Genomic DNA, 25,030 nt, shown 5'->3' on the forward strand with positions numbered 1-25,030 from the left:
TGTGATTTTCTATCCACCAAAACTTACTTTACTATAAAGATACTTCTGTAAGGAAAGGTCAGACACACTCTAGACAACTAGAGAGAGATGCTTCTACACTCATGTTGCCTCTCAATAAAAAGAGCCTTTTTCTCCCTGTTTATTTTATTCTGCTCAGGAGTAGAAACTTGTTACCTTTTTAATAGGAAAATTCATTAAAAGAAATGAGCACAAATTTGGATTTCATATTCTTATGCAAGAATAAGTTAAATTATTGAAGTATGTTCCTCAAAAAGACACAAAACACCTATTAATGTTAGAATTTTTTAGAATGTGACCCTGTTTGAGTGGGTCACGTTTTTATTATTGAAGGGTAATAATAATAATAATAATTTTATTATCATTATTATCACTACCTATCTACAGCAGATAATTTTAAACCTCACTACCAATGCATTCGACATTTGTGTGATTATCTATTAATGGCTATGCGGATATGTAGGAAGCTGGCACAATAAAACATATCTCAGACAAATACATTAGTAAGTATTACACAGCTATTATGTAACACAAATAACATGCTGTAACCATAACTGTTTCCCCAGCTCTCCATTTGTAGACTAAACTACAGCAGCTAACTTCTTGGATCTTCTTCTCTACCCTGGAGAGGATGTAGGGGAACACAAAGTATTTGAAAGGATCCCTAAAAACCAGCTGAGTTGGTTTCATTTGGGGGTTTTGACTCTTTGTTTGTTTCATTTGCCAAGAACTTTTTCTGTTTCTTCTAATATCAGCATGGCTGTCCACAGAGCTGCACATAACAGCAATTCCTATGGAGCAACAATAGTTGAAAAGGGAAATGTTCATCATCTCTGCATAACCCTCTTTGTGCCAACAGCAGTTCCACATAAAATCCTGTGCACATGGTGTAAATTAAATGTATAAGATCCTGTGATTGAAAACCATCCAAAGGGATCCTAAATACAATGTTTACAACAAAAATTAATTTAAAATGTTCATGTGCAAGTTGAAATCAAAGAACATGATCCTTCTCCAAACTTTTTTATATAACCAAGCAAACACAGAAGTAGGGTATTCATCACAAAGAATGAAGTTCAGACTAAATCTACTTTACAAGAATTCCACCTAATGTAGCAGAAACTCTACGAGAAAACCCGACTCTTACTAATTAACATAATCTGAAGTTTCACTGATTGTTCATCAACACACTATGAATATTCTGAACTCTGAGAACCATCAAGTATGATTTTAATCTTGAGTAATACCTAGAAGCAAACAACTCACTAGCCTCAGAAGAGTACCTGTCTATCATAAGCTTTGAGAGATTTTTTTGTTAAAATACTCTTTTTAAACAGCTTTCAAACTATAAACACAAGAGGACTACAAAGCTACTCTATTATTAGGATTAAGGAGCCACTTCATGTTCCAGACATTAGCCAAGTCACTCTTCTGTGAAAAAATTCTGTTTGTTTAAAAACTATAAGCACACAGGAACAGGAATTAGCTAACCCTCCTGGTGGCATTTTTTAATTCAATCACATTTAGGACTAGCATAGAATAAATCAATGGTCCTTTTCTAAACATGATTTTCAAAGAAAACCATCCTGAAATACAAACTAGTTGTGCCACAGTCCTGTGGTAGTGGCAATATAGGTTTTAGGTGCAGTTTTGCAGCTAATTCACTCTAGCAAAGGTGGGGGCTGCCATTAGCAGGGAGCTATCCTGCCCCTCCACATGGCTGCTCTCCCATTCCCACGTTTGCCAGCTCTACTGTTTGTGCAGCTACATGGTGAGTCAGGTCAGGGAAATGATCCATTTGAAAGTTAGCTAGGAAAATAAAAATAGATTCATTTTTAGCCAAATAAATTTCCTGACATGATTCACCATGTCACCATTATGAGCACAAGTGCCAACACAACTGAGCTAGGAGAGGACACAACATTTTCCCCATTTCAGCAACAGCTTCCACTTAAGTTTCAAGTAAACATGGAAGAGCATCAGGGGCAAGTTTGCAAGATTCTAATTAAAATACAGTAGTTGCTGCTGTTTCTCAAGATAAGAACAAACTTGTTCAGAAAAGTTTCCAATGTATTAGTCAGCATACATAACTGGCATGATATTATATGCCAACCAAAGCGAGTGAATACCAGACTCAAAGTAAAGCAAACAATGCTGTATAGAAGCACACTACTTTGAAGGAATTGCCATGAGTGTAAAAGTTAAACCACTAACCCATCTGCAGTTTCATGAGGTCCAAAGTGTGCACGTATAGGTAGAGATGTTGTCATGTTCCTACAGATTACTCTCTACCAAGGATCATTGTTCAAGCATTTCCTCCAGTCTCTCTGGAAGACACCTAACAAAAGGACCAACCTTAAGATTTTTCCATTTTCTTTAACAAGTTGTCTCTTTGTACAATCTAACAGATTTTACCTCTTTCTCTGCAATGTCTCAGAATAAACAAAATTTTTTAAAAATCCACTTCTTCTCATTCAGACTGAACTTCAACTATTAGATTCATTTTACCTCCTATACAAAAATTATATTTCAATTATATAAAATTATATTTTTAAAAGCCTGAATATTGTAATGTAAGGCATTTAGAAGTTTCACAAGGATAAACAAACCCACATTCAGGAAGTCTCTGAGGTGAAGTAACTACTATTTCCATTTTACCTGAGGGAAACTGTGACTTGGACAAATTCAGGTTTCCACAACACTGAGTGCCAAATTTAAGGTACTACTGGCCCAATTCTTTATATAATTTACTGTCTTACACGTCTTCCTTCATTATGAACACAGTTGTCCACAAATTTATCACAACCAAAATCACAGAGCATTTGTACCAAGCAGCACTCAAATCTCTTGCTGGTGGTGTGGTTAGGCCTAATTAGCAGCTATTTGTGAAGATTATTCTGGTTACAGTAACTTTCTTATTATGGCAATGTTGATGAAAGACCATCAGGAAGCTATGCCCAGTACATTATTTTACATTTCAACCGTTCAAGTGTCAATAACTGAGGATTACAGAGTTTGGAATTTCAATGTAAAAGTGGTAACAACTAATGAAACTGGGAACTTTCTAATTTTACACAGGTAATTTGCTACCATATTGTAATTCAATATTTTTCGGAAGACTACTCCCAAAGTCAAGACAGCCATCGGTTTGTAAGTGATCTTCTGAATCCATCTAGAAAAGGAGAATGTGTTTTCTTATCAGTGTTCTGGCATCTACGCATTCATATCCTATCTTCCTATCAGTTTTAAAGAAAGCACTTTGTTAGAAAGCAAACTATAAACTAAGAATTTACAGTAAACAAGACAGAGTTGCAATGATCTGATTACAAGGAAATTTACTTAGATTTATATAAAGTAAGCTAACAATGCCCTGAGTTGCAAGGGAAGGAATCAATAGCAACACAGACTAACTGAGAGATAGAGTAAGTAGTACTAGTAAGAGATGGGACTGAAGAGGACTGGAAAAAAATGAGACTGGATGTGCACCAACGTTACAGATGAGGAGTATACATCCAAAGCAAATCTCCCAATTATCAACTATTACAAGCTTTGGCTTACACTGTGACCACAACTCATACATTCCCTCTGCCAAGGAGCTCTCAAGTCCATAGGAACAGACACGACACTAAGTCCAAAGCAAAGCTCTGGGAACACACATATACAGTTTGAAGCAAAATCTAAGCATGTCTCAAAGATTTGCCTCTATTATGTTGATGGAGTCCTACCCTGAGAAATAGGAAACCCTCCCAGAGCAAGTCAAGGTCTGTGCTGTTGGAACTGAGCAACAATGTTTTGCCTGCAATTTAGAAATTATTAAACTGCTCTCAAGAACTTGCAGATTGAATAAAACCCACTCACTACTAGCATCTTTCCTTGTTTTTTATGGAAAAAAGACTATCATCACTTTGCCTAAAATTTGTAGAGATGCTCATGAAGGGTCAAAAGTTCCTGTAAGAAGACAAAAGACAACCAAGACAGCACTGAGTGGTTATAAAACCTTCTTCCCTGGTCTTCTCCCTAAAGCTTCTTTATTGAAAAAAGCCTATTTTTCAATATCTCAATCTGCAGTCTCATTTGCCTCATGCCCTAAAACTCTGACTTCTTAGTCCAGTCCTAAAACGCTTTCAGAACCTAGTTACAAGTCACAGCTGTTGACCTCAATACTGCTTTTGACAATTACACCAGAAGTAGTATTAAAGAAGTGGGTCCCACAGAGGCTTAAGCTGATTGACCTAGCTGAGGTGAGAATAACAGGTACACAGATTGCCTCTGAAATAAAGTAAATAACAAAGACTTGGGAGATTTGTTGGACTGGCATGCAGGTATATTGAGAGAAGATGATTTTTTACAAGGTATCAAAAGTTCTGGTATTGCAAGCAAATTATCCTTACAAAAACAATGTGAAAGTAACACAAACACAAAAGAATTTCATTTGTAACCAATATATTACAGTATGCCAATAGTAACACAGTGTTACTATTTAAGCTTCAAGTAAAAAGTAGAGGTTTTAATAAACAGAAAACATGCATTTGCAAAATGGTTCCTCAAATTCTTCCCCAATAGCACCCTTTGGACATTTGTTGGTCATGCAGTACTGCAAGGCCAAAAGGGTTGTGAGCAGGAAAAGGGCAATGAATTAACATCTTGCTTCCCTAATCCCTGCAACAGAAAATGTTTATCCTTGCTTCTTTAGAAGTATTGCTCTCATTGGGTAACAAAGTGGCATGAATAAGAGAAACCAGTATGAATGGAGAAACCCTTCAGAACATGAGTAACTAGGCAGCATGTATCATATAGAAAATGGAACACACATACAAGAACATGTAAAGCCACCATGTCCAGAATACTCAAAACCACCCATTGCCAAGGTATTTTGCTGTGTAACAAGCAACCTGTTGCTGTCCCGAATAGCAAAAGCACTTTTCTACTCTCAAACTCAGGATATGTGAAAGTTTAAAACCCAAAGGGATAAGCACCAGAAACACACCTTACAAGCAACTGCAGGGAAAATAAAAGATTTGATTTAGGTATTGAATTTGGTTAACTTCTTTTCAGAAATCTGTACATCAATAGCTCCAAGCTCAACGTATTGATATGCCCATGAATGTTCCATGTTAATAATACACTAATACAAACACAGGAGAACACTTCCTAATTTGAAGATATTACTGCATCTTCTATCTGACATATAATACATTCGACTAAAGAACATGCACAGAATTTTAGCCACTATTATCTACAAGAGAGCTCCATGTATGAGAGCATCATTTTTACTGATGAGAATCAAAACTGTACGACCATTTAAAAACTGGAAACAGTGTCTAATTATAGCTACAATGAAACAAAAACAATTTTTAAAAAAGTAAAAATTAATCAACCATGCACAGTTAACTATATTGGCATTCAGCAAGGATATTGCAGAGAAAAAGCTTGAGACTGTTTAAAATACTTTGTGTTTCATGCCTCAATATCTACAGCAAACTGCCTTTAAGAACAGAAACTGGTAATAGTACAAGGTAGAGAGCTGCAAAAATTACACTCACCTATGTGCTACCTAAAAAGTATCTGGAATAAAGTTATATAGCAAAGAGAATACCCCATACTCATCCTAGTTATATGAAGTTTAAGATTTTTATATGGTTCTGATCCTCCTTTAAGGACAGGTATGGTTAAAAAGGTTATAATTATTCCAAAAAGCAGATCTTGGTAGAACTACAAAGTGAGTGGGACAGAGGAAGGGCTCAGAGGCCCCCCTCTCCCAGTGGGGTAGTTGCAGGAAAACAGCATCTAAATACATAGATCTCTGCTTAGAGTGCATGTGAAAAAAAAAAAAAAAGCAAAACAAAACAAAAACAAACAAATAAAAAAAAAACCAAACCAAACAAACAAAACCCAAGCAGTGTGTGACATACACCTGACTGCAAGCAACTTTACAGATCTACCTAAATCCATTTCTACACTGAGTGCAAGATACAGCAATCTCTTAATTATTTGGGAATTAAAAGAAAAAAAATATAGCTTCCATATAAGGATGTAAGAAAGCTTGCACTGTCATTTTTTGTTCCTTTGGTCCACATGGAACTGCCTCTTTTACATTCATATAATTTGTTGGAATTTCAGGTTTTCTATTAATTAGACAGAATTAGAGTAGAACAACTACAATATGAAAGGCTTCTTTAGTTTCAAGTGGTTCATCAATCAAGACTTTACCTTAAACTACTATTTGCTAAGACAATTAGAAAAACATTCTTTAAATTTCTTCTACTTTGTGTAGCAGATGTTCAACATAGTCTATTTAAATTTGTCTTTGTTGGAGGTGTGTTAAATTGCTCAAATAATTCAGACAATCTGCAAACAAGACTTCTGACAGGTTGTGAATAACACTCAATTAATACCATAACTTCTGAGATTAATTTTCCAATCAATGCATTCATGCAACCATTAAAAAAAATTTTTAAAAATCCCACAAAATAAACCAAAAAACAAAACCAACAACAACCAAAAAAAAAAACCCAAACCACCTCAAATATACCACATGAACTCAATCTCCAGTGTATATTTCCAAAATTAACATCTGTTTGGTCTTGGTTCAACTGTAAAACTCAATGGCTATTAAATGAAATAACATAGTTCTTTTTCTGGATTTGAGCCGGGGGGAGGAGGGAAAAGACATGTTACCCTAAGACTATAAATAATTTTCACTTTAAACAACAATTCTATTGCTATTTGGAACAATAGATTTATTCCACTATGCTATTTATTCTTCTTGATAGAAGATATAACAACAGTAAATATTTTCCACAGTTATTTCTCAAAATCCCGTGAGATCTGCATCATGTCCTGAATGGCAAAAATGGAAAGAGAGCGGCAGTTGAGTGAATCCCAACACAGTAAATCGAACACACTCTATGAACTGTATGAGTTTAGAAACACTAACACTACATCAATTTTAGATACCAAGTGGTTACGAAAGGTATTTAAAAAAGAAAAAAGAAAAACAAGAAAAACACTGAGTGAAAAATCATTTGACAGTATTTCAGTGATACACTATTTGCAGGACAACCTCATTACAGGAAAGCTCCATGACATCTGGTTTTTTACCACCATCTCATTACATCAAACTTCTTAACTTATTACAGTTAAGCCACAACAATTTTGTACTTTGGTTCCCTCTCTACAAAATTGGAATGCTGTTCCATGTGAGCCATGTAAAGACTGCCATGGCGAACTGCATTACCTAACGTACCACACCGGAATGCAGAAGCCCAGAGGTAAGGCAATGGAGGCATGGCAACACAAGCACTAACTTAAACTGACAACACTTTGCTTTGTCTTTAAATAATGATTTAGCCATCATATTGTGCCATACACACTAGGTATATCCTCACCAAAACCAGACCTTACTCTTTAAAGTAAAGACAAAGTTAGCTGACACATTAAATTTAAAACTGGGTCCTTTAAAAAGTTAGCATCTGTGTCAATTTTTCCTTCGTCCCTAATGATCTTTCACTAACATGGTAACAGAAACTCTTAAACCTTTTGATATGTTTAAATTAATTGAAATTCTGTGCACAGGTTATATATAAAGAAATTAGGTTGCAATTAAGCATAGTTATGAAAGATTCTTAAATCTAATTGTTGTGACTATTATAGACCACAGACAAGGTCAACTCTACAACTCAGAAAACTTTGGCTTTAAAGAAAAAATACCACATGAATTATATGCATAAAACTCATCTTTGTAATGATTCAGCTTTAATCACACTAAGCATGTTCATCCATGTATAAAAACATCTGTTTCCAAACTGATAAATTAAAAACATATCCCCCTCTGCAAATCATTAATTTAGTAAATACAGTAAAAGCATGATAAGTAAAATTAAGGATACTAACTTTTCATAAATTTAAAAATACTCACTCTGCAAAACACTGTCCTCTGCAAATCCAAAATGTAAAAGTCATTTCAGCAATTACTGCAGAGTGGTTACACTAACTGCAGTAATGTCAAATATTTAATTTTTGCATATCAGCAACAAGGTTCAGGTCACTGCATTTAAGGTTTTTAGTCAAAATTGCTTCCCTTTCATCTGTATGCATTGTAAGGAAAAATGTTGATTTTATCTAAAAAGTGAGTTCATAAAGGAAGACAATGCATCTCTCTTCTAATCTGGCTACAGGTATAACTGGAGAACAGAAAGAAATAAAAATTATTACCCTCACTGAGCCAGTGAACTGCAAAAATATCTTTGCAGCTACATGTGGACACAGGCCATGAGCTGTTTGGTTCCTGCCACTGGATCTAAGATATTAAGTTACAACCATAAAGCTATCCATACAAAATAGATTCCCAGTCCTCTCTCGCCTGAGCAGAGACTCCACTCTAAGGAGACTGCTCTGCTGGCTCTCCACTTCTTCAAGTTCTGATGTCTCACAGGGATCTGAATCAGTACTTTAGTTCAGATAAGGAGAGCGCTTTTGCAGCAAATCTTCCCACCATCCTAGTTAATGCACTCTCATCTGCTGCTTGAAGCAGTCCCACAGTGCACAAACCTGGTTCCTTTCAGATGAAACTAAAAGCGACACAATGTACTCCAGGAGCACTACCACTGCCAAAGGGGCACAGAAGCCGACAGAATCCAGCCCAAATTAACACCCACTTCACTTTACAAATGCACTAGGAGTAGATAGGTGTCAAGCCCCCATCACCAATTATTTCATTCCCCGAATCTGCTCTTGCTGGGCTGCAATACATGTCCAGGCACACCCAGTCACTGTGTTTCAGGGTCTCCTTTCCCCTGGGACCTGATGTTTCCCAAGCTTCGAAGGCACTGCTTCCCCCTGGGTTTTGTGTCTTCTATTGTCCAAAGTTCTCACCTCCAGCCTGTCATCTCTGCTTGTTTGACCTTTCACACACAACAGCTTAATCTTCCACAGTATCATCTACTCTCACCACACTGAAACTGCTTCTCCTAAAGACTACTCAAAGACGAAGTATGGTCAGACTCAAAAAAACTTAATTCTGGCATTTTCTTAATTTTGACTAAAACATTAAGACCTTAATGGCTGCCTCATTTAAGCACACACAGAAAAACAGGGCTTTGAAGCCAACTGTGTAGCATCACATCTGATTCTTCAGTGCTCAACAGCAGGCTTAAAACCTTACAGACATATAGCCCTCAGCCCTCTATTACTGACATGGATACAGCACTAAGAATAACAATAAAGCAAACATCTTTTCACTAAATTTCACAGCCATTCAGGGTGCCCTAACACAACCTGTCTTCTCTAGCCTCTCTCTAGCAGAGTCTCAATTCAGAGAGAGATCCCCAGCTCTATTTTTAGTCCTCCTCTCTCATTTCTACATTGAGTTCGCCTAACTCGCCTTTGTAATGGCCCATCTCATTAGAGAGCTCCCCAAAACCATTTTTCATCCCAATACCTTCAAGTCATCCTCACACTCCTTGATTGGGCTATGAATCACAAAGAGAAGTTGGATTTTTTTCCTTTTCCTTGTACCACAAACCACACTGACTGCTGAAGGGGACAATTTTTAAAGGTCCAGGGCTGTAGTCACACGACCAAGTAATTCGGCATCATAGAAAACAGATCAGTCAACCGAAGAAGCCCAGGCCCCTATGTTCCCAGCAGGAAGGGTTTAAAAGTTTTATTTCTAGATAAATTCAGTCTGGAGTCTCAGAAATTTATGTTGCACCATTCACGTGACTCAGGGCTGTCCAAAGGACCCGCCACTGGGGCTGGAATTCATTCAGTGTCTGCCTGGAGAAGAGATCCCACACTCACCCTTCTCCAGGTGGAACGTGGCTTGTACCCATCAAAACCAGCCTGTGAACTGAGCCAACGAGCATGGAGTGTTAGTGATCAGAATCCACTTTAAAACTGTAACAGAATGATTGCTTGTGGAAGCAAGACAGCTTTACCCAATCCCACGATGCTTCTTAGCACAGAGAATATTTAGCTGCCAGAGTAAGTGTCTACTGAGCATATTCCAATTCTCAGAATATAGATTAAAGTGGGATACTTTTTCTTGGCAACATTTAACAAATGCACTTAACAACTTTGATTTTCTTGCTCCAGTACAAGGTGAGAGTAAAAGTTGTAATTACACAAAATGCATAACCATGGAATGAAATGCTTACGAATTCTTAACATTGTGAAACACAACCATGCTTTTCCTTTTGTTTTCAGAAACAAACAAAAAAAACACTTTCACCCACCAATAACCAGAATAAGTCAGACAAGGAAAATTAAGGACAATATAGATGCAATTTTAAAAATTCCCACTAAATCCTACACAGTTACCTATAGCAAGAAGAAAAAAAAACCAACCATAAGTTCGAAGTTATTTATGATAAGGAAAAATGCATGTCATGAAATGTCTTTAATTAGAAAAGAAAACAATTACTAACAAAACTGACATCAAAATGTCAACTCAGTGGGCTTTTCTTCAATTAATAGATAGCAAAATAGGGTGAGAAGAAAAACCTTTATTTTACATTTCAGAATTTCAAATATTAAGTAAGACATTGAGTTTCATTGTACATTATCCTTTTCTGGATCCCAGTAATTAATATATGCATATCCAGTGCTCACAGAGTTGATAAGAGTTGTAATAAGAATGAGCACTATTACATGAAAGAACTGATGCCATGTAAAAGAAAATTATTTGAAGCATCCTAACCATTCAAATACATTTGAAAGAAATATATATGAATAATCAGAAAAGGAAATTAGTTCTCCAAATTGAGTAAACAACAACAAGGTGGAAAGGAAAACTAATTTAAAATTTTAAATAGTTCCTGTCGTGTAAAATATAATTTGTTATAAATACACGTATATACTCCAAAATAGGAAGTAGGCCTTAAGCTTAACATAGTTTAGCTCATTTTCATCTACAATACCCATAATGCATCCTGAAATACAATTTATGCAGGAATAGTAGAAGAATAATAAACTTTTTCTCTCATTTTCTTGCCTTATTTGACAATTAATGTCAATCTGCAATAACAAAGTTAATAATGATCTTTGTCTTCACACACTGCTATCGAAGCAAAGCATTTCTTTGTAAATTAAAGGGTAATTTTTTTCCCACTATTTCAGTCCAATCTTTTTGGGCTAGGATCACAGAAACTCATAAAACTCAGAAACTCATGGCATAAATCACCCTAAAATCCAGGTCACCTTCTGTCTGTGAGAGAGGTTATAATCTTTCAAAAATAATCATATGTGCAACCACAACCTAAAGCAGAGCAACATGAAGCATGGAAGATTTCATCCAAAGTTCATGATATGATATGAATGCCAGGTATTTCTAGAGGTTTCACAATCAAAGCTTAATATACAGCAACCTCCAAAAATTTTTAAATCCCATGGTGAAACATTTTAAAGAGACATCTCAAGAATTCACAGGAATTCAAACATAACAGAAAATCATTCTTTATACTGGCTTATTGTTAGGAACATATTCTTTAATCATATGGCTTTCAGGTCTGCTAAGTAATTAGGTGCATGCTGAGCTTTATGCAAGTGTTATGTTGATTTTACTGGGACTACTTGCATTTGTAATACAAGCTGAGCCACACTGAATGGTTTTGACATCCAGGAAGTTTCACAGAAAGTATCACATCTACAGCAGCTTCCAGGCAACCTTCGACTGCACACCTCTATTACTGCCTCTGCCAGCTGCCACAACAGCCAGCTTAGTCTGACACAGAGGCAACAGCAGCTGCAGCAACAAGGTTCAAGGTGAAGTGGGAATTACTGAGTCCAACCTCCTCTGCACTGTCAGTTACCCCTACAAACAGGGGCAGTGCTGAGGGTTACCTCTCAATACCAACAAGGCCTTAATGGCCACTAATTCCATACGGTCAGATTAGCTTGCTCCAGACCAGAAGATAAATCAAGAACATTCATCTCTGTAATACCATGTAATACCATTGCACACAGTGTATGAGACATCAGAAGCACTTTCCATTAAAAGGTAGAACTTACCCCTCTTCTGTACCCAGCCTTCCTTCACAATGGTAACATCGCTCATGATGACTCCACTCTGAACCCCAAACTCAAAAGAGTATTTCTTTGAGTTATCAGCTTGTCTGTTTGGCTTCTCTTCTGCAGCTCTTCACAATTTCTACTGATGAGTCAGACTGGAAGGAAATATTAGAGAAAGAATTTGAGTCTTTTCTGTTTTTCTCACTTGACAGCCAACAAAAAAGTCTTTGTTGATGCATTTCACTGACTGAGCTCATAATAAAAATCTGCCTTTATTTTTAATTAACTGTATAACACAATCATGTTTCTAGTCTTCGAGCACATTTTCCATGAACACTACAATACTACAAAGCAGCAGAACGTGTTAAAATTTAAGTCATATGGCACTTCTATAAAACGTGCACAGCAGAATTCTCTCGTACTAATGCACAGGATGCTGTTAAATGAAAGGCAGCAGCATGCTGTCACTGCTTCATAGGCCCAGCTCTGAACACACAGGAGCTTTCCCTGCTCCTACAATCATCAGAATCCATGCAATGGACAAGTGCCTCCTCTATTATGGCTACCTACAATCATATTAAGAGTGCAAGAAAATTGAATGAAAGGTTACATTCTTGCTACTTCCAGTATAATTTCATTATAGACAATACAAATCCTGAACTTACAGGAGTTTTTCAACAACAGCATCATCTCCAAGTACACAAACAGAAAAACAACTTCTTATAAGTACAAATTAACCAACAACACCCCCTATGTTCAGTTTATAACAAGAAGGAGTGCATGTTCTCTCAAAGCTTTAAGCCAGGCAGAGACAGGAGTGCTCTTTTCCCTACAAACCGCAGCCTGCAGGGCAGAGAAGGGAAGTTAGTCCTGGAACAGGACATACCACTGTCATAAGCCACGACACTTTATTTTGACCACCTCACTCCCAGAGTACCAACAGCTGTGAAGAAGAGATAAATAGCACTACAATCAAGTAGGAAGAGAAGCCAGAGGCCAGGAGATTTTTCCTTTAGCCAGCAAACTGCCTTTCCCCTCCAACCTTCAAAATAAAGAGAAGCATTCAAATAATGCTCATCCAGAAAAGCATGGGAAGCCAAGAAATGGGATTTCTCTGATGGTGCAGGAACACCCTTCTACAGCTCTACACACAAGAGCACACATGTACACAGTGGTGGCACAGAACAGGAACCCACACACAACTTCACTGCTATCAAATGCAGCCCATACACATCCATTTAGAAGACTGACCAACAAATATAAACAGGAAACAAATATGACTGTGCTAGAAGCAATCTGTGCAACAAATGAATGAAGAAAGCACTGGGAAATCAGCTGTTTTAACACAATCAAGTACAAACCTAAAACTGAACCATTACAGACATACAGGTTATTTCTTATTTATCATTTGAAAAATGTGTATTTGCACGACACAGCAGCTAGATGGAAGGCTACTTCTGTATGGATGCAGTACATGGAAAATAGAACTTGGCAGGAGTATTTTTTTTCAAGTGGTACGCAACAAAAATACAGTACAACCTGATTTTACAGAAACACTCTAGTGCGCTCACCTAAGTCTTGCTTTCACTAAACTATTCTTTTTCAAAAACGCTCAGTAATTTGGCTGCATGAAAGTAAAAATCACAATGTTAAACTCATTAGAACTGTAAAGTTTAAGTAATATTTACAGTGTCTTTGAGACATCCCCAGGGCACTGGCAGATATGGCCATGAGACCTGCGCAGGTGACACACAACCTTTGGCACTGGCATCACACCCTGTCATGTCCAGCAGGACACCACACACCTGTGTCTATACAAACACACCCTGTTTAAGCTTTCATAAGAGTTAAAAGGAAATGTTATGTACAGCATTTTGGAAGGACATGAGACTGCTGTACTAATGTTAATTGATCTAACTTTAGGCGTCATATTGTACGCCGGCCAGTACAGCAGAAATAACCAAAACATGCATCTCCACATCCTGCACCTTACTAGTGTGAGAGTTAATTTCTGGGTCACATTATCAGAACTTTTGTTTGCATGCTTCAAATGAGATAAGCAAGTCTATCAGCTGTGCATGAAAAGAGATCTGACAGATTAAGACGCGCCTGAAAGCAGGCTGCTGTTCCGCCGTTCTGGATCACCGCAGCACAGCATCAGCTCTTATTACAAACACATAAATCTTTACAAAGCCCAGAGGTGGGTGTCAAACAGCTGTGACCTAGGAGCAGCTGTTCTGGGAAGGAAGTGTAAGCACATCAATTTCCAAACACCCAACTTCAGTTTTCTACAAGACTTTCATGGCATTCTTTAAGAAGCAATCACAGTTGAATTTTTTTTCCAGCTATAAAGACACAAGAAGCAATGTAACACTCAGTATTTACCTTGGCCTGGCAATACATTTTACCCTTTTGGCAAATTTAATGTACTTTCCATTTCTGGTGTGCACTTGTCAACAGTGCAATGATTTATTCTTATTGGTAAAGACATAGCTATAAGAAATTAACTTCTGTACTAAGTAGCAATAATCTTGTCTGCCCACAGACTGATCAATCAGTCCATGATTTATGAATGAATTCATGCTTGAAGCTCCCTATTTACCCACTGATTGCAATTAAGTTAGTGTTATGCAATCAAAATGTGATCTATGACCAACTTTCATATCAGACAGTGCCTCAAACAACTTCAAGTGTATGTCTGTAGGCTTGCATCCCACCCATCACATGTACTGCTTTACTGAATTTTGAACAAAATCCCCAAAATACAAAAATCACATAATTATGGAGAAAAAATTAACTGCACTATCCCCAGTTTAGCTTCACAGTATTACCAGAAACAACTTTAGAATTATCAACAGTTCTATGGTTGTATTGATTGCTCCATTAATGGGTAATTAAAAGTCAAGCTGAATTACATAGGAAGACGAAGGAGATAAATCAAAGCATTAAAAGACCAATGAAAATAAGGTTATATGTGCACACTACACTTTCAAGAAGCCATTTGTAAGCATCTGTAATATTATCCCTTATTAAATGCCTTTGAGCCTTTCTAAAAGCTGAACTCTTTTACTCTAAAAGTCACTCAGCAAAGCTCCAGAAGAGAAGAATTTTGAGAACTACTTCTTATCATGACTAAAACTGGCCTTATAATGAGAAATACTCACAAAGAAACCTTCTTCCCTGAAGATGTAATAAAGAATAATTGTGTATAGATGTAAAGGAGTTGTCTGAAACACATGGGACAAGAACTCTCACATGAAACAGCATTTCATCTATAGTTCAACTATTTCAAGAAAAGCTACAGAAATGTTTATTCTGCACATCTGGCATGGAACTTAAATACTTGGTAGCAATCAACTCTGCTCTCCCAAAGCACTTGAAGTTTCAGCAGCTGGTATGCAGTAATTTTTACAGTTTACCTTACTGCTATATAGAATGAACCCACATAAATAGGAGAAAAACAGGTAAGAACTGAAGTTGACGATGTTTTGCATTACAGCTGCTTCCTACAGGGAAGACTTCAACTTGTTTTCATATTTTCTCCAGCAAATAGAGAACACATCAGACTGCCAGATTGCTTTTTTTCCCCCCCTTTTTTTGTATCTTATCAAATTTGGAAGACATTTTTCCAACACTATATTGTGTGTATTCTGCAGACAGTATCAGATAGTCATTTATATGCACAATACATAGGAGAACCCACTGTCAGCATACTTTACGATGCAGGTGTAAAAATTTACTCCATTACAGTCAGTGATGTGAAGACTTTAGGGACACAGTTTAGCAGTAGACTTGGTGGTATTAGGTTAGTGTTGGAAAGATCTTTTTTATCCTAAATGATTCTATGTAAACACCTGCTGGGGGGTTTATCTCATTAAAAATGCACAACTTTTCCTTTTTTCTTCAGGAAGTTATTAAGGCACTTTCAAAGTGTGAGATGAAACAATTCAGCACACTTCTAAAGAACCAGTACTATATTTTTAAGTTCCTAGCTGCAAGGGTTGCAAAGGCAACTTTCTGACTAAAGATTAAGCAGAGATTATTACATGCAACACAGTTCTAGATCCCTGTGCTAAGGCTCATAGTTTCCCTGAGGCCTGGTAAAAACTAGCCAACACCTTCTTGGTTTTCATCTTGAACTTTAAGAATAACAGCAATATAGAGAAGAACCATCTTACTTCATGATGCTACCATATGGGAACTATAAGATCGACAATTAAAATGAGCAATGGACCATTCAGAAGGAAGACGGCTTTTCCCCAGCTTCTGTTTTTAAATTAAAGGAGGCTCTTGTGCCCATCACAGCAGTCAGCTACCTACAGACACCTGGTGAATAGTAAGAAGGAATGAAATCCCTTCCAACCAGAAGAACTAAAAACTGTGGTTCAGGTCTACACTTAAAAACCACTATGTGCAAGTGAATTACCACTGAGATTCATAAGAACAGACAACACTCCCTTGGAATCTGGGCATCTTCCCATTCTCCCCGTGACAAGAGACAGCTGAGTAAAGAAGACAGCACCCATAAATTCAGTGTAAATTGTATGATTCAGTTTTCTGTTGTAAGAACTTTCATAAACACAGGCTTCTACTTTCAACAATTTTGGAGCTGAGAAAAAACAGATACTCTCACATTTACCAACTCAAAGTTACCAGAGAGAATACCAACAGGATCAATTTCAGGGCTTCCAGAGATGATCTCCATAACTTCTTGTACCATTATCAACGGAGTGAATCATCCAACCTTGTCTCTTAACAGATGAGTACTACCACTTTCCTTTTTTACAAGTAATCATTTGTTTAGTAAAATGTTTGGGGAAAAAAGAACACTAAGTGAACCTTTCTGATTCCCTCTGCCTGACTCACTGAGATTCTTTGGTCCCCCGTGTAAGCAGAGCCAAATCTCATCATCTCTATCTCCTTATTTTTCAGAAAAGTAACTGAATCATTTTGTGCATGCACACAAAACACACATCACCAAAAAAGCAGTTCTCAGTCATCCTCTAGTGACTTCCATCACACACATGTTTGTTTCCTTGCTTTGGGGGCTTTTTTTTTGTAGCAGATCAAGCTATTAAGAGTTTTTCTCAAATTTAAGTTTGACTCTTCCCAAACAAACAAGCAGGTTGTAGCTGTTTCCAATGCAGGTTGCACTCCCAGAACAAGGAATTCAAAACGTCAAGGCTCTAAACTAAAAACAGAGTTATCTTTTGGAATGGAAGCTGAGATCCAGGTTTTAATTATATGAAAAACACATGCATATCCTCCTCCCCTAGCAAAGTTGGCCAAACAATTAGAGGATATATTGCACATCATCAAAAATTACACAAAAGACTATGTGGCAGAACAGAGATCGCTACAAAACTCCCTAAATCAAATTAGAATACATTGCTAATGGAAGAATCACATCCAGGTGAGTGCTTTAACTAAAAAACATGAAGTATTTATACAGGTCTCTATAAACTAAATATTCTGGAATTCTGGTTATACTGACTGATTTAAATACTATCACAACTTGGATTGAGGACAAAGGAACCTCTCGGCAGACAGTATTTGTCCCACATTAGAGTCAATTAAAAATTTTAAAAAGAAATACAAAAAAAACCACAATATCAAACCAACACAAAAGATGAACTGATTTGACAAGACAAAGAAATTCAAAAATAGGATTATTAAAAGAAAATAGATCCAAAATTCAAAAAATAGTAAACATCATGTATACACAATTAAAATTCTGAAAGATACCTTAAGTACTTCCTAAGTAGACATATTTGCAGTTTTTAAAACAAATATAAGAAAAATCCCAAGATCTCTCCATGACAAGCATTGCAAAAACTTTTTAAACTACATTTCATACTAAAAGCCTCGATGACTTTAAGAAAATTGTTATTAGAAATTTACTCATAACAACTCATAACAACTTTACTTCATAAGTTTTGATTTGGAATAATGAGGGACATTATAGGAAAATGACACTGCCTACACCTTGTGGCAAGGAAAACCAACACACTTTGGAAAACATAAATAGCTCTTTTTAATGCATGCTTACGTGTATGCTTAATATTTGCAGTGTTCTATTTTTGCTTTCAGTATGTCAAAAAGCTTCACATAACTAATATATGCTCAGATAAGCCTAGTTAGAAGAATGCTGGCACACTAAAATATTGATATACAAGTTAGATGTTTTACTTAGATTCTGCAACTGAATAAGTTTATCAGGAAAGAAACCATCATTCTGCATTTTATTTCCTATTATAATGACAAAGCAAGTTATTTTAAGGGACAAAGGTATAATTAAAGCAAGGTGAACAAAGCCACCCTTGCCTTTGTTTACCAAGGTATAAAGGAAGTTTCTAAATGTAACTAAATTGTTTCTTTAGAATCCCACGTGAAACATTAACAACCTATTGTTTTGCCTTGTGTTTACTGACAAAAATGCTTTCAATCCTTTTTGTCCCCCTCAAATCACATAAAACAATAGCTGAAAAGCAGACAGAAGCAGAGATACTAGAGTGTATGTCTGAAATGTAACCAAATAATACATTTCAAGTAGAAAGATTAAGGGAGGGCTAAAATTACACATTAAAAAACTGAGACAATGATCTTGGGAGAGTTTTGAGACTCAGAGGAAGTCAAATCAAGGATTAGCTGAGCTGAGTATCACAACTATGATAATGTTACTTAACCCTTCAAAACACATGTAATAAGTATAATTTGCCAAGGATTCATGCAGGAATACTAATTCTTGCCTTTTAGAGACAAAGTTCCTTTGCTCCTCAAAAACATAGTTTAGAAATTACTCAAACAATGAAGAAAAAAATAAACATAAGATCCATATTTTTAAAACAAACTAGAATTAGTTCTCTATGCCTAGAAGACTCAGGGAAAAAATTTTCAAAAGTTCAAAGAATCTGGAAATTCCTAGTCATTCTGAGATGAGAGATTTTAAAAGATACCTTTCAAGAGATACAAATCAAAGTTTCATTAAGCTCATGCATTTAATTACTTCTGTGATGGTAACTTCTCTGCAGCACAGCTCCGTATTGTGCATAAAAGACCAAGCACACCGCTGAATAAAAACCAGAAATATGTGAACTACTCATGAGTAACAAGAAAGTACTGGGAAAAAAAAAAGCATTATCAAACTATTAATATAAAAGATGAGAAAAGTTTAGTGACATGCCTACCAAATAGCTTTCTTTTAAACTGTTACATAGTAGGTTTTATTTATTATGTCTACATTGAACAAATCAAATTCTGAATTGTCTTGTAATAGGAATGAACTTAGTGATTCCTTTCTACAGAGCAACCAAACACTGCAGAACCTACTGTCAAATCCTGACACTGCAACATGACTAGAACATAATCAACTTCTAACCCAAAATCTTTGGATTTTCTTGTTCACACCCAAAAAGCATTATTCTCATCAACCTGAGATCCGAATTTCCTAAGGACAGAAGGAATTCTCTACAACCCTAACTTACGCACAGATGCAGAGCTCACCAGGTGAAGGTCTTCAGCAAATGTTATATGAAAAGCCAGATTACATGAAACTCTCATGTACAACCTTAATGCTGTCTCAACATGTATTAAAACATTTAGAAAAAGATATAATAATTTCGGTAAAAGCTCATGAGGCAAGCTGCACCAATTACGTATCTCAAGAAACACACTTAATGCTTAGGGAAAAAAATAAGTGTATGTTGGTAGAAATTGTTTTGCAAGATTGCTGAGACTGATCTGAGAAGCACTGCATTTATTCTGTGGTGTTAAACCAGCTGTACAAGAAGTTTTTGACTCCTGGGCACTGACATTCCACACCTACAAAAAGGCAGTGCTCAGATCTTCATTGATCAAAAGGAGGCAGGGTCTTCAGCTCTGCTCCTGCTATAGGAGGCATTCAAACAACTCTGTCACGTGGACAACACAGGGAACTTTGGCAAACCATGCTGTGAAGTCATTCAGACATGCACATGAAATATTGAGGTCCCAGTTGCATTCTTAAGGGAATTTAAAAATCACTACTGCTCTTTAGTCAGGATATTACAGAAAAAAAAAAAAAAAAAAAACCACAGGGCAACAATGTGTTCTTAATGCTATTTTTGATCAGTGTGACTCACACTTAGACAGTCACATAGAAATAGGTGGAAAAAAAAGATTGGTCAAGATGGGTTAAACATATATTATTTATCCTAAACATAGTAAGTTTTGACACGAATAGTATCAAAAATGAAAGAAACATTTAAATTGAGCAAAAGTAAGCACTTTCACATGCACAAGCCAAATATGCTTACTCTCCTTGACTGCAACATTTAATGTTATTAAATCTTGGGGGATTTTTTTGGAACTATGAATTTTGCTACATCTTCCTACTACACCTGAACAACATCTTTGAATAATAAAGGCAAAAACAATCTGTTTAAAATCCTTGGCATGCATCAAAACTACCTGATGCCCATACTTAAAATTGATCTAGAGTCATGGAACAAGGACAAAACACCAAATAATCACCTACTGTGCCCTTGCATTTTCTGCAGGTTTTTTTTTTTTATTAGTACATACTAGTGATTTGCCTAAATAAGTTTCATTTATAAACTCTTCTCTTTACACAGGGAGTCCAGAATGTTGTTCATACAATTACCCAAGATAAACATATAAACCACAGTTCTAAAAATAAATTTTTATGCTAAGTAAAAAACCAAAAAGTTAAATTTCACATTCAATATTTTGTTATTTGCTGGTAGGTTTTGGGTTGGGTTGGGACTTTGGGTGGGGTTTGGTGTTGGTTTTGGGGGTTTTTGTTGTTGTTTCCCTGTCTTTAATAGATTAATTTTTAAGCACCTTGAATCAGTTTTTCCAGCTATTGTGTAACTTATCTTTAGAAAGTAATCTTTTCTATACCACAACAACTTGTTGCAAAGAAGAGTAACTAGTGCAACACATTTATTTACCAAGGACACCCTGTGATCCTGAGGAAGTCTCTTCTGTACAGCAAAAAGAAAACATATTGGTCAACAAGCAAGTTTCTCAGTGAAACCACACCTTTCCTCGCAAGCAATGCAAAACTTCCTGAACTACATATTGTGCTAGAAAGCACCCCTGCCCCTTCCATGGTATTCTTATTAGCCCTATTGTAACAGAATGAGAATCCAAGATAAACAAATTAATCAAATATTCTAGAATAATTTGAAAGGGCACTTAAGTTGGCAACCTTTTCTTATAAAAGAAAGTACTTCAACAAGAAGTGAGTTGTAAATTTCATACAAAGACTGAAAATAAAAGCAACCTTTTGACCTTAAAACTCACGGATGCACACATATTTCACTCTTTTTGAATTGCTACTGTAGTTCACAAGGTGAGTATTGCACATTTTGAACAGAACGTTTATTTTATTAGTTGGAAAAAAAGAACAGAGGACTTTTGTTATATACACAACCAAAACCGCTACAAAACATGCATTTATAGTATGGTGCATTCCTTTCATAGGACATCAATTCATTTATGCATTATCCATGTCAAAATGAAAGTATGGTACAACGAAGTTTTCAGTCAGTATATGTCCACGGCCTTCCACTCTCCAATGTGGACTAAAATTAGTAGCATGCCCCAGCCATAAAAGATGCCAAATACTGGGTCTCAGTTTCAAAACTGAAGGAAAGCTAGGCTACTACGTTGCCAAGTTCACAGCACCTGTTGCATTAACAGCACAAAATGAAACTGTAAGCAAACAGTTACAAGAAACTGTATCATCTTCATACTCAGAACAGCCCAGAAATTTCAAATGCATTTTAACACAAACCACTTTAGTAATGGTTCATAACTTCCAAAACAATTGAGTATTTAAAAGTTATTTAGCAAATAATACTGCTTGGGAGTAGAAATTATTATTCAATAGGTCTCCTTAAACTGGGAAAATGTGAAAGAACACACAACCACTTGGTGTTAGGCAAATTCCATGTAGTCTGAAGGATCTTTTGGTTATAATAGAAACTTCAGATACATGCTGTTGCAAAATGCAGTAGGAAGTCAAGATACGGTTTCTGGTTAGTATCTTGCAAACACAAGCTTGCGTTACAAACAACTGCAGAGCTCTAGTAAGTGGTTTTGAGTCAAGCTTAAAAACCACACCAGAGTATTGTCCCTTTCACAAAGCATTTGTTACAGTATCAAAAAGTCAACAATTTCTAGTGCATATCAATGCTATCCAAGCCTTATAACTGTATCTACTTCAACTGGGGCCAAGTTAAAACTAGTACCTGTCTGAATTCTCACCTACTTCCCCTAGAATGGCAGCATTTTGCTTAAAAACACATCACCTGCCCCCAAAATGCAGAACAAATGAGTGAGTAGAACACTCAAATACTACTTCCTGTGAACCCATTTATGAAACTGACTACTGAATCCATTCAAACCTAGTTAGAGTAATGCACCATAGAATAAACTGCCTTAAACAAGACAGTCTTGTTAATACTATCTGCGTATACACACACACCATACACTCACATCAGACTAAAAAAATGAGCTATTCAAACAACACATGTAGCCTTCTAGGAAACAGAGGCATCTTATCTCTGAAGTTTTTCTTCGGCCCTTATTTGAACTTGACTTACTGGTTGCATCCAACCAAAATATATCCACAAGGACTACAATTAGTAATCCAATCCAATTAAAGATATTGGGGTCGATTCATAGGTTCCTACCAAAAAAAAAAAAAAAATTCAAAACCAAACAGTCCTACAAACTTAATATGCTTACTTTAAGAGCCAAAATAAGCTTCCTTCTCTACCTCATGTACACTCTTTCCATATTCCTGTAAACAAGCAGATCTTGCCTATAGGGCAGCTGACAGAAATATGCTTAAAATGTTACCTGTCATAAGTTAAAGTCTACTTATCTGCATGCTTCTTGCTTTGAGAAATAAAGACATCTATGTGCAAAGTGCGGAGAACCATGTTTGCCTGTTACCAAAGTTTTAGCAAGATCTAAACAAACATTAGCAGAAGAGACTGCTCTATGTTTCTTCAGTACCGAAAAAAGTTAGCAGTGCAGGTATCAGGCACATCATAATTTTTGTAATAAAACTCTTAATCAGAGACTGGGACAGGTTTTCATATAAATTATGAGATGATGTATGAGATATATGAGATATATACAAGGAGCCAGTCAACTAATAACTAATGGTAGAAATTAAAAAAAAAAAAACTCGAATAAAGGTCAAGAGAGATTAAATTGTTTCTCCTTTTAAGCTGCAGGGAAATAAGATTTCTTTTTTTTACGTTTAATCAACGTATCATGAGAGAACATGAAACAGTCCTAGCTATTTCACGCCTCTTGGATTCCCATCCAGAAGTAAACTAAGAAGCGGTGCCCATACAAAGCAACCCCGCAGCCTATAAGCCCGGTAGTGCTCGTTACATCACGATCATTTGCATTTAAACTACAATATATAGCGGCGCGATCTCGCTGCGGAGGGGCGTCGCGCTGACCCCCTGCCAGGCAGGGCCCCCCGCCGCTCGCACCGTTCTGGGGGCGGGGGCTCCCCGCACAGGCACCCCCGGCGGGGCAGCGCGGGCACGCCCGGCCTTCCCCGCCCCGCGGCGGCACCTGCCGGGACCCCGCCCGGGCAGCCCCCGCCGCAGGCCCGGCCCGGGGCAGCCGCCGGTCACCCGGGGCAGCCGGCTGCGCATCAACTTTTGCATGTGGGCCGCAGCCTCCATGATGGCCGGGGCGGGCGGGGGCGAGCGGGGGGGCCGGTTTGTTTACTTGCAGCCAGAGCCGGCGACGGCGGCAGCAGCAGCATCATCATCCCTTGTGCGAGGCGCTGCCACCGGCGGCCCGGCGGGCGCGGAGCTATTCTTAGCGCAGGGGCTGCACGGGCGCACACGCACACACACGGACACGCTCGCGCACACGCACAGAAGTTCCCAGCGGATAAAATCCCGCGCTAGTCCCGGCACTGGCGCCCGCCGCACGGACACGGAGAGGGGGAGGCGGGGAGGGGCCGCCGCCGCGTGGGAACCGCCGGCCCCGCGCACCCAGCGCCCCCGGGGCGCGCGCCCTGCCCTGCCCCGGCCGCCCCCCCTCCCCCGTTACATAACCTCTCCCCGCCGAAACGCCCCCGCCCCGCCCTTCCCCACCCCGGCCCCGCACCCCCGGCGGGGCGACCCCCGCCCCTCCGCCCCGCTCCCGCCCCGCCGCCGGGGCTAGGCCACGGGCGCCCCCGCCCCGCGCTCCCCGCCGCCCCGGCCCCGCCGCGCCGCCGCGCCGCCGCCCCGCCGCCCCGCATCCCCTCCCCGAGCGCCCCCGCCGCCGCCCGAGCGCCCCTGCCGCCGCCCGGCCCCTCCCGCCCCGTACCTGCAGAGGCGGCGGCGCCGCGGGCGCTGCTGTGGAGCCCGAGGGCGGCGGCGGCTTCGGGGGGAGAAGGGGAGGGAGGGCGCCGCTGCCTCCTCCCCTGTCCCCCCGCCGGGCTCGGCGGTCCCTGGCGGCCGGTGTCTCCGCGGGGGCGGGAGGAGGCGGCTCCGGCCCCAGGGCGCTGGCGGCGGCGGCTACATGGAGCTGCGCGCCCCGCTACGCAGGGAGGCGCCCGGGCGGGCAGCGCGGCCGCAGCATCGATGCGCGGGGTCAGGAGGGCGGCGGCGGCGGCGGCTCCCCCCCGGCGCACTCACCCCGGAGCCGCCCGGGCCCCGCTCTCGGCTCCTCCCGCCGCCTCCGCCGGGCTCGTTATTGACTTTCAGGAAAACTCCCGACGTCACCGGCTCCCCCCGAGTGTCTCCCCCTCCGCGGCGGCGGCGGCGGCGGCGGCGGCGGCATCCCCGGCTCTCGCGAGAAGCGCGGCGGGGACGGGGGGGCCGCCAGACAGCGCGGGGGGAGCCAGACAGAGGGGGGCGGCTGAGGTGAGGGTGGGGGGGGCGGGCGGCAGGGAGGGAGGAGGAGGAGGGAGCGGCGGAGGGAGGAGGGAGGACGGGGGAGGCGAGGCGAGGCAGCCCGCCCGCCCGGCTGGTAG

The 25,030-nt window shown here is 39.1% G+C and overlaps 1 protein-coding gene across 3 annotated transcripts in view; it reads right to left on the reverse strand.

Annotated features, from left to right (window-relative positions):
• The window catches only part of AKT3 (AKT serine/threonine kinase 3), a 149,872-nt gene extending 125,046 nt beyond the window's left edge, over positions 1-24,826 (reverse strand). Inside the window, exons 1-2 of one of the 3 annotated variants that reach the window (XM_069009909.1) lie at positions 24,382-24,826; positions 12,028-12,182 (exon numbers count right to left, since the gene is read on the reverse strand). In XM_069009909.1, the coding sequence (XP_068866010.1) occupies positions 12,028-12,073 (46 nt within the window). In that variant the 5' untranslated portion in view covers positions 12,074-12,182; positions 24,382-24,826. Of the gene's footprint in view, positions 1-12,027; positions 12,183-23,943; positions 24,046-24,381 lie in introns of those variants that run through there. The other 2 variants (XM_069009912.1, XM_069009910.1) reach the window with 2 other exon arrangements.
• Positions 24,827-25,030: the final 204 nt, after the last annotated feature.

Source organism: Aphelocoma coerulescens, chromosome 3 (assembly GCF_041296385.1).
Source record: "Aphelocoma coerulescens isolate FSJ_1873_10779 chromosome 3, UR_Acoe_1.0, whole genome shotgun sequence".
NCBI lineage: Eukaryota > Metazoa > Chordata > Aves > Passeriformes > Corvidae > Aphelocoma > Aphelocoma coerulescens.